Source organism: Vombatus ursinus, unplaced genomic scaffold (assembly GCF_900497805.2).
Source record: "Vombatus ursinus unplaced genomic scaffold, bare-nosed wombat genome assembly UNPS02012156.1, whole genome shotgun sequence".
NCBI lineage: Eukaryota > Metazoa > Chordata > Mammalia > Diprotodontia > Vombatidae > Vombatus > Vombatus ursinus.
Genome location: NW_020951934.1, coordinates 3,967,377 through 3,978,232, shown reverse-complemented (window position 1 = coordinate 3,978,232; position 10,856 = coordinate 3,967,377). Strand labels below are relative to the sequence as shown.

The 10,856-nt window shown below is 44.6% G+C and overlaps 1 protein-coding gene across 1 annotated transcript in view; it reads left to right on the top strand.

Moving 5' to 3' along the window:
- Window positions 1–10,856, top strand: part of DSCAML1 (DS cell adhesion molecule like 1) — a 491,654-nt gene that overhangs the window by 473,153 nt on the left and 7,645 nt on the right. Inside the window, 5 exon segments of the mRNA XM_027857517.1 lie at window positions 2,148–2,265; window positions 2,623–2,786; window positions 3,443–3,541; window positions 6,134–6,322; window positions 7,114–7,401. Coding sequence (XP_027713318.1) covers window positions 2,148–2,265; window positions 2,623–2,786; window positions 3,443–3,541; window positions 6,134–6,322; window positions 7,114–7,401 — 858 coding nt within the window.

The window sequence follows — 10,856 nt, the reverse complement described above, 5'->3', positions numbered from 1 at the left end:
GAGAGAGAGAGAGAGAGAGAGAGAGAGAGAGAGAGAGAGAGAGAGAGAGGAGAGAGTTTCATTGATAACCTGCTTAATAATTGAAGCCTCCCATCATTACTATATACACACTTGTGATCTGTTTCCTGAATTCCTTATCTATTTCCTCCTTCTGTCCGGGTATCTGTTGTACAGTCCAATGATAACATTGATTCTGCTTATCTCTCCTTCAATCTTCACCCAAGTGCTCTCCACTGTGCATTCCTTCTCTTATGCTGGGACTTCCTCACATGAGTGTATCTTCTTATACTTACATTGTACTCCACCACATCTTTTATCTTTTCTCTTCATTTTGAATGAAGTCTACCCTTTCAGAGTTATGTTCTAAAACAAGTCTAGTCTCACTAAATCTCAGTTATAACTATGAGTTCAAATTTGCCTCCTTACATTAAGATCTCTAGTTCAATTTTCTTGTTACCAATACATTGTGTATTTTTGATAGATATCTGAGTCTGTGTGGTTTTTGCCATCTCCTTTCTTGGACTTTGTCTCCTGTGAACAATTAAGCAATACAGTAGGAGAGCAATGGACCTGGAGTTATGAAGACTAAATTGAAATCCAGCCTCAGATGCTGCCTAGCTGTGTGATCCTGGGAAAATCACTTAACCGCTGTATGCCTCAGTTTCCTCATCTGTAAAAATGGAATAATAACACCCACCTCCCAGAGTTGTTAGGAGTATCAAATGAGATAACATTTGTAAAGCACTTTTCAATACTTAAAGTGCTATGTGAATGGTAGCTGCTATAATTATTATTATCATTACTGCTATATTATAACCTTCTTACATTCTTTCTTCATGAGATCTAGCTTGGTAGATAGTTTCATATATACTATGTATACTATACATAGATAGTTTCCTTCCCCTCCCAGCTTCCCTTTCAATATCGCTGAAGCCAAGAGAGAAGAGAGTATAGAAAAGGACAGCAACAAAAGCTATAGGGAGGTCTAGGGAGAGGAGGACTGAGAAAAAGTCATCAAATCTAAGATTGTGAAGGGTTGAGAAGAGAGTGAAAAGTGAAAAAGTGGAGATGGCAGTAGAATCATGAAGACAGCCTATACTAAGGCATGGAAGGATCTCGAATCTGTACTGCAAGAGAGAATACCCACAGTCATTAAAGAAAGCAATGATAACTGAAGTATTAGAGTTTATTCAGTTAGTGCTTTATACTTTTTAAGGAATCTTTATATAATTGTCATTTGATTCTTACTAGCAACTCTGCTAGATACGGATGTCAAGTTGTATCCCCACTCGACAGATGAAGAAACTAAGTCTATGGGATTACATTATATCAGACATCTAGGTCAAAGCATAGCTAGGTCTAGGACCCAAGCGTTGTGACATATCCAGTTCTCTGCACTGCAGAGACTGCACTGGTTTATTGGCCAATGAACTGAAATAACTGTCTCATGAAGCATCATTCCATATTCCACATACATGCACACACACACAAACACACCAATAATATCCTTCCTTCAGGTCACAGGGCAAGTGGTGGAGGTCAGGCAAAGATAGCCCTAGAAAGTACTAATCCTCTTTTTGTGGTGGCAAAGAATTGGAAACCGAGGTGATGTCCATCAGTTGGGGAATGGCGGAACAAGTTATGGGACACAAATGCAATGAGATACTATTGTGCTGTAAGAAATGATAAACGGGGTGGTTTTAGAAAAACCCAGGAAGACTTTATGAACTGATGCAAAGTGAAGTGAGAATAAGGAGAACAATTTATACAATAATAGCAAGGTTGCAAAGACAATCAACTTTGAAAGACTTTAGTAACTGATCAACACAGTGACTAACTACATTTCCAAATGACACATGATGAAACATGCTGTCCCCCTCCAGATAGAGAGCTGATGAATTCAGAGTACAGATTGAAACGTACTTTCTTCTGTTTCTTTCTTCATCTTTCTTTTCAGAGATGGCTAATGAGGAAATTTGTTTTTCATAATACGTATTTGTAATGAGTTTTGTTTTCCTTGCCTTTTCAATGAGTGGAAGAGCCGGAGAGGGAAAGAGAGAATTCAGAACCGAAAATAAAATAAAATTGAATGTAAAAAGATAAAGTGCTAATGGGTAAATTAGAACCTACCTTTCTTTACCTCATAGCCCCTGCCAAGATCATCTCATTTGGAGGTACTGTGACCACACCCTGGATGAAAGATGTCCGACTGCCCTGTACCTCAGTGGGGGAACCTGTCCCAGCCATCAAATGGACAAAGGACAGGCAAGTGACCATTGAATCCTTAAACATGGGTTTGACTTAATCCTTACCCCACCCCTTCCCAAGAAACCATAGGTAAGACCCTAGGTTCATACAATACCATATCTTCTCTCTCAGAGTGCACCCAGGTATCTCTCTGTCTGGAGTCCCTTCTCCATTGAGCATTCAGGGAAATAGAGACTGTATGGTTGCTGAGTGAGAACCAAAAATCCCAGACTCCTGACCAGGGCTCCATCTGTCACCCCTTCTACTCCCCCTCAAACCCTCCCTCAAGCCTTGGGGAAAGAAGTTGCTAAGGGATAAGGAGTTTACCTGGAATTCTGAATCCAGTTTCCTGTTAATCCTGCCCCCCACCAACAGTGAGGACTCTGCTATTGCTGTGACTGTAGATGGGCATCGGCTCATCCAAACCAATGGGACCCTGGTGCTACGCTCGGTAAAGGCTGAGGACTCCGGTTACTACACTTGTACTGCCACCAACACCTGGGGCTTTGATACCATCATCATCAACCTGCTGGTACAAGGTAAGAGCACTGAGGCATGACCTGGCCAAGGAGGATTGAAGTTGAAGACCGTGGGGAAAAGAAAAGAGTAGTTCCAGGAGGGAAAAGAAGCAGGGTCCCAGGGTGTAACAGAAACAGATTTTGGAAACAAGAGCTGGATTGGAAAGCAGAAGATCTTGATTTGGATTCTGGCTCTGCCAAGTTACCTTGGGCAGTACCCTAGGGTGTCAGTAAAAAAGGCTAAATGACCTCCAAGGTCCCCTCCAGCTCTAAATATATGATTTTATGATTAGAATGAAAAGAGATAGGAAAGAATGGAAGTATGAAGGGAAGTCTGGCATGCAAAGAGATAGGGGATGCCAAAATGTCCCCACCCTCTCCATCTTGGATCCAACCTTTAACTTTGAGGGCTCAAAATTGTTCAGAGTTTGGGAAGCACTGGGAGGGAGGTTGGTGTAAACCCATGGAGAAGCAGTCTTGGGATTTTAACCTAGGCCAAGGTAACCCAATTCAGCTTATGCAGTGAGATAAGTCTTGTGAGTTATTTCTTACCACTCAAAGAGAAATTCTAGCATCTTGGAGATGCCAAGAGGACTAGGGGATTGGATTTAACTCTTTAAGGTGAGCCGTGGGTGGTAGGGGGAAATCTTAGAAGGCTCTGGAATCTTCCCTTACAGTACCTCCGGATCAGCCCCGTCTGACTGTTTCCAAGACCTCAGCTTCCTCTATCACTCTGGCCTGGATCCCAGGGGACAATGGGGGCAGCTCCATTCGAGGTAAGGAGGGAGTCCAGTGGATGGGGGGAGGAGGAATGGACTGGATCCAGAAGGAGGGAGTTTGGACACAGGGACAGGATAGACTGTACACCCATCACCACCCTCAAGAAGAGTGTCAGGTTCTAGGGTCAGTGGGACATTTGGCATTACAACCAGACTAGCAAAGCCACATCAAAAGTTTTGGTTCTGGGTCCCTAAGGAGCAAAGAATGTGCCCCCTTTCTTATTAGCTGCAAAATAAACCATCTTCTTGGAATGAGGGGGGAAGAGGGCCCTTGTAACGCAAGGACCAGTTGGGAGATGTCTACACTCATGGCTCAGGGCCTTTTCCAAAAGTGCTTGACCCAGCCCCAAAAGGATGGCACTATCATGAAGTTCCTTCAGTGCTGGGCACTCAGGTCATGGGGAACATCCCTCTTTCTGTCAAGGGCACTACCATCCTTCAAGTCACCCGGGTTTGAAATCTTGGAATTATCCTCAATTCTTCATTCTCCCTCCCCTCAAGTATCCAGTTGCCAAATCTTGTCAATTCTACTTCCCCAACATCTCTCCCATCCATCCCCTTCTCTCCGTTCACATGGCCACCATGCTAGTGCAGGTTTTCGTTGCCTCTTCCCTGGACTATTTCAAGAGACTCCTCGTCAGTCTCCCTGCCTCAGGTCTCTCCCCTGCAATCCATCCCGCACACAACTGCCAAAGTACAGTCCTAAAACATCTCTGATCACGTCTCAGTAAACTTCAGTGGTTCCCTTGTACCTCTAAAATCAAATACAGACTCTTCCAATGCAATTAATAAATGTTGGCTGAATTGAATGCAGCTTTAGAGCCCTGGTGTGGGAGAAAAGGGAGAGGGTCTGTGGATTCCCGGCTACCTTCACATGCTGACTCCAACCCACCTTCCAGCCTTTATATATATATTTATCTATCTATATATATATGTATATATGTACATATACACATCATTCCCCTTTGCAGACTTTTTTTAATTGAGCCAATCTGTCCCTGCTATTCCTCACACCAGATGCTCTATATTCTGTTTCCACGCCTTTGTGCAGACTGTCCCTCATATCTACAGTGTCCTCTTTTCACAGCAGGAAGGACACGCTACCTGGCTCCAAGTATTTGAAGGGCCTTCATGTGGCAAAAGGCTCAAATTCTATCCATTTGATCCCAGATGGCAAAACTAAAAGAGCTTAGTAGAAGTAGAAAAGAAGCAAATTTAAGCTTATTGTAAGGGAAAACTTCCTAATAACTAGAGCTTCCCCAAAGGGGAATGGGTGACCTCCAAAAGTAGTGGGTTCCCCTTCATTGGAGGACATCAAGCAAAGTCTGCAAGGCCATTTGTTGGGCATGTTGAGAAGACACTTTCATTCAAATGTCAGTTGAAGTAGATACCCTCTAAGGTCCCTAACTATGAAGACCTGGATTTCTGTAATTATTCAGCTCCCAGGAGACTGAGGCAGAGCCTCTTCATATCAACTTAGCAACCCCTCCTTTTTCTCCCACCCAGGGCTCCTGAGTCCCAGATAGAATTCTACATTCAATTCAATCCAATTCAATTCAATAAACATTTATTAACCACCTACTGCATGCAGAAAATTGTGCTGGGCAAGATACAAAGTTGAGATAAGACACAGTCAGGGATGTAGTGGTAAATATTTTTATAACCGACTCTCAAAAAAAAAAAAACCTCTGCAGAAAGTTTACTCTGCATTATTATCATTCTCTCCATTGATTCTAAAGTCTAGACAATCAATAGAACAATAAATTAAAACCTAATTTGTAGCCTTTGCAGATATCCAAAGTATAAATGCTTAAACTGAAAATTTAACAATCAGCTCTCTGGTTTGAACTGGCTCCAGCACATCCTTGGATATAATCTTCTCCCTCATGGAGCTTACAATCTAGTAGGGAGTTTAGATGCATATTTAACTATTATGCAAAATTATATGGCCTTGGAGGAAGGGGTGACCTGAATTTGATTCCCACCTAGCTCCTAGACTTACTAGCTGTGTGACTGACCCTGAGCAAGTCACCAGATTTCTCTGAGCTTCTGCAAAATGGGGATAATTGTACCCACAGTGCCTATCTTACAAGGTTGTTGTGAGGATCAGTTAACATATATAAAGTCCTTTATACATCTTAAATGTTAACACGAGTATAAAGGGGAGAGGTAATTTCTGAATTGAGAGATAAGGAATGGGGGGAAGGCTTCATGAAAGAGGTAGCATTTGAGCTGGACCCAGATAGGATTTCGGTGGTAGAAAGGTAGGAGGAGGGCATTCCAAGCAAAGGAAACAACCAGACCAAAGGCCATAGAGACAGGAAAATGTGCAAAATGTATGCAGAGAATGGAGAGAAATAAGAAGCCCATCTTGGCAAGCATGTGGAGGAAAGTAGTAGAATGACATGTTACTCCCAACTGTGGCTTAATTTAATCTATGATATAGGTGACAGAAGTTTCATCTAATTTGTATATGGCCCCTCCCTATTCCTCTCCCCATCAGGATCCCAGATCCTACTGTCAGGTTGGGGTGTGGACCTCCCCAGACCCCACTACTGACCAGGGTTGATCACCTTCCTCCTCCCCCAGGTTTTGTGCTACAGTACTCTGTGGACAACAGTGAGGAGTGGAAGGATGTGTTCATCAGCTCCAGTGAGCGCTCCTTCAAACTGGACAGTCTCAAATGTGGCACCTGGTATAAGGTGAAGCTGGCCGCCAAGAACAGTGTGGGCGCCGGGCGCATCAGCGAGATCATCGAGGCCAAGACCCACGGGCGGGGTGAGGACCAGGGCTGGGAAGTGGGATGGACCTCGGAGTCAGAAGCTGGTGGGACTCATCCAGGCACAGAGGGTTCAGGATAGGGAAGTAGCCCAAGGTTGGCACAAGAGGGGTCAAGGTTGTGACTGAAGGATGAGCCCAGAACTAGGGACACCAGTGGACCAAGGTGAGGATGGATCCAGGGAAGAGAGGGGAGACTAGAGAGAGAGGAAAGCTGATAGAATTCTAGGGAAGATGGAATAACAGGAACAGGTTAAAACAGAGAGGGCCCCTGGGCAGAGGTTGGATATGGGGGCTGAGGCTACAGGGATGGATGAGGAAGGCAGTTTTGGAGCTCAGCCTCTTTCCCTTAGTGTTAGCTTCTATATGGACAGAGTTGGGTAGAAACCAATCCCTCTTCTCTACTTTGGGGGTGGGGGAAAGATTTCTACTTCCCCTCCCCCCTCTTCCCCCTTTACCCCTTTTCCTCCTTCCCCTTCTCTCTCTTTCCTTTTACCTTCCCCTTCCCTTCCCTGCTCTCCATCTTTTCCCACTTTCCTGTGGTTCCCCCTGCCTCTGCTCCCTATGGAAACCCTACCCCAATCTGCCTCTCACCCCTTAACCACCTGGGGCCACCATCAGAAGAGGAGGAGGTGGAGGAGGGACCTGAAGGTCCCAACAGTCCCCCAGGGGAACACCCACCTTGGGGGCAGACAATGGGGCTGGTCCAGACCACATTAACCCTACCCTTCCCTCCCCCCTCTTCCCCCTCCCCTTACTCCTTGGTCTCCTCCCCACCCCGCCCCACCTAGAACCGTCCTTCAGCAAAGACCAGCACCTCTTCACCCACATCAACTCCACGCACGCCCGACTCAACCTGCAGGGCTGGAGCAGTGGGGGCTGCCCCATCACATCCATCCTGCTGGAGTACAGGCCCAAGGGCACGTGGGCCTGGCAGGGCCTGCGGGCCAACAGCTCGGGGGAAGTGTTCCTGGCAGAACTTCGGGAAGCCACCTGGTACGAGCTACGCATGAGGGCCTGCAATAGCGCGGGCTGCGGCAATGAGACCACTCAGTTTGCAACACTGGACTATGATGGAAGTGAGTTCAGCCCCCTAGCTGGAGGGGTGACCCTTTGGGGACGGGGCAGCACCAGGCATTGCAAGACTCCTCCCCAGCCACCTAGTCCAGTCCCTTGCTTTCTAGATGAGGAAAGCCAGCGTTCCTTCCACTATTCAAAGCCTGCCTCAGGTACTTCCTGGCTGGTTGACCCTGAGTAAGTCATTTAATGCCTCTGTGTCTCAGAAGAGGTTGAACTCATTGGCCTCAAAGATCCCTTACAGCTCCAGAGAACGGAATGCCCTCTAAGAGGGGAGACCTGACCTGGGATGAAAAATGAGTGCCCCCAGGGAGAAAGAGAACCCCACTTTCTTCTTTAGCTATCATCATCATTCCCCAGAGCCCCAATGTGCTCCCTGATTCTCTAGGCTGAATATTAGTCAGCAATCTCTCTTTCCCTTAATTCAACTGAGACACAGTCATGGTTTAAAAAAAATTTACTGAGGAAGAATTCAGGTTTGAAAGAGTAAAATAAAACATAACTATGTAAAAACATTGGCTTAGAAGAATAAGTGAAATAACGATCCCATTACACCCTGCACTTCCCGTATCACACTTGAAGTCTTGTATTGAGTTTAGGTCCCACTTTTTCAGGGAGACACTGACAGGCTGGAATACATCCAGAGACCTTGAAAACATATAATATGAGGAACTGTTGAAGGAAATAAAAGTTTTCTATTTATCCTCTATATATTTCATGTACTTGTTATCTCTCCTTGTAGAATATAAAAACTCCTTGCAAAAAGGGACTGTTTCATTCGCTGCATTTGTATCCCCAGTGCCTGGACATAAGGGCTTAATAAATACTTGTGGATTGAAAAAATTAAAAATAAATATAAGCTTATTGGGTTACAATGCTATCCAATTCAGCAAACATTTATTAAAAGTTTACTAGGTTCATAGGCAATGAGAGAAAAAAATTTCAGTGAGAAGCAGACCCTCCCTTCATCGAGCTTACAATCTAATCAAAGGCATAGCAAATGCTCCTTCAGCCTAATCCTTTCTTTGTCTCCTGGCAAAGCAGCTTCGTGGAAAGTAGTGTTTGTAGTGGAAAGAGCGCTGTATTTGGAATTATAAGACCTGAGTTTGTCCCTGCCACTTAATAGCTATGTCACCTTGGGCAAGTCACTTCTCTGCTCCAACACTCAGTTCTCTCATTTATAAAATGACGGTGTTAGATTCAATAATCTCTAAGGATCCTGCCAACCTAGATCTTAGAAACCTTAGATGAAGCTTAACTCCTGGTTCACATCGAACATCTCAGCCTGACCTCAATCTAGTCCTTCTAAATGATCCTTTGAGAATCAGTCACTAAATGTTCATTAATCACCCACCATCTGCCAGGCACTGTGCTAAGCATCGGGGATACAAAAAGAGGCAAAGGACATCCCCTACCCTCAAGGAGCTTGCCATCTAATGGAACAGAAAGTCCTCCAGCTAGTCCTCCCCATGGTTCTTTATCCAGAAGACTTTTAATTTCTGGCATCACAATCATCATTGTTAGTCAGACTACCCACCAAGTTCTTGCTCCTGGCCTACATTAGGTTTTAACCCGTTTGCAGAGCAGGGAAGACCAATGACCCACCAAGGCCAGCGGATGTTTCCTATCTGTTCTGGCCCAGCTGCCAGCTCCGATTTATAGCTTTCACAACCTGGTCTTTCTTAAGTTTCCTTCTGCCACCCAGGAAAGCTACTTTGCACAGCCATGTCTTGGGATTTTTATAGTATCACAATAGTTTTAATATATAGTAGTAAGAATGGATAATTTATATTTGTAGATATTTGTAGATAATTTCTATTCATAGTAAGGGAAGGATCATGTTATCACAAGGAGAAATCCAGGCTATGCCTACGAGGAAGTCCTTGTCTCACAGAAGAAACAGAAAATTCACTCATGGTGTAGTAGATACGGGGCTGATTGGCTTTGGAGTCTGTGAGCCTGGGTTCAAATACTCACTGTATCACTTGGATGAATGAATGAATGAATAGGCATTAATTAAACATTTATTATGTTCTAAACACTGTGCTAAGAACCAAAGATACAAATACAAAAGTAAGATAGTTCCTGTCCTCAAAAAGCTTACAATCCAATAGGAAAGACAAGACATATAGGAGAGCAGGGCACTGCAGGACCAGAATACAGGCTGCATGGTTTGGAGACAGCCAAGAAGTGGCATGATGACCCAATTCCGGGCAAAATCAGGTAAAATCCCACCTATCAGTGGCTAGGGTCCCAGGGACAAGAGTCTGAGTGCTCGTGGGGGCCAGAAGAATGTCAGAGGGCAGGCGGCGTGGTTTGGAGATGGACAGCCACCTGTGTGACCACCAACAAGTCTCTTTATTTTTCTGGGCCTCAGTTACCTCATCTGTAAAATGAAGAGATTAGATAAGATCATAGGATCATAGAACTGGAATTGCAAGACTCCTCCCGGGCCACCTGGTCCAGTCCCTTGCTTTCTAGATGAGGAAAGCCAGTGCTCCTTCCACTATTCAAAGCCTGCCTCAGGTACTTCCTAGCTGGTTGACCCTGAGTAAGTCATTTCATGCCTGTGTGTCTCAGAAGAGGTTGAACTCGTTGGCCTCAAAGATCCCTTACAGCTCTATATCTATGACCTGTGACCCTCATAGGGAAATAAGGTCAATATAAAAAAAAAAGTCGTATTAACCTACCAAGTATTGCCAAATGCCTTTATTAGGGAATCCCATAATAAACAAGCAAACAGAATGGGGCAGAGTTAAGCCAGGAAGTCCTCCTGAAGAAGGTGAGTTTGGAGGCAGATTTTGGTTAAGGGTAGGGCCATCACTTGGCACTTAGATATAGCAAATGGCTCAGCATAGCAGGACCCCTTCTCTGGACCAACCTCATCAGGCCCCATTGGCTGGCAAGAGAGCCGGCCCAGTAGAGGAACTGCCAGCTCACAGCTGACATGAAAGAGAGGAGGAGGAAGGTCTTAAATGCTTCCAGATCAAGTCTCACCTCTGACTCTGTGTCACCTTGGGTAAGCTTCTTCATCTATCTGAGTTTCTGCCTCCTCATCTGTAAGATAGCATTAACATCATAAGTTTATTAATTTTTAATGCTATTTCCTCACTGAACATTTATGAGGAAAGAGCTTTGAGAACTTCAAAGCAGGAAATGAATGTGAGCTGTAGTGACCCATCTCCAGAATCTGGGGGCCCAAGGAAGAGGGGTATCAACCATAAGGTTCTGATGGAGAAGCACAGGAAAAAGGATGGTTATAGGAAGATGAAAAGCAGAGGGAGAAGTCACAGTTCTGTGACTGGGGGTAGGAAGAGGGGAGAAAACAAACAGGAGGGGAATGACAAGAAACAAGATAAATAATAATAGTTCCTGCTGTATGCCAGGCACTGTGCTAAGCACTTTACAAATATTATCTCATTTAATCCTCACAACTCTAGGAGGTAATAACAATAAT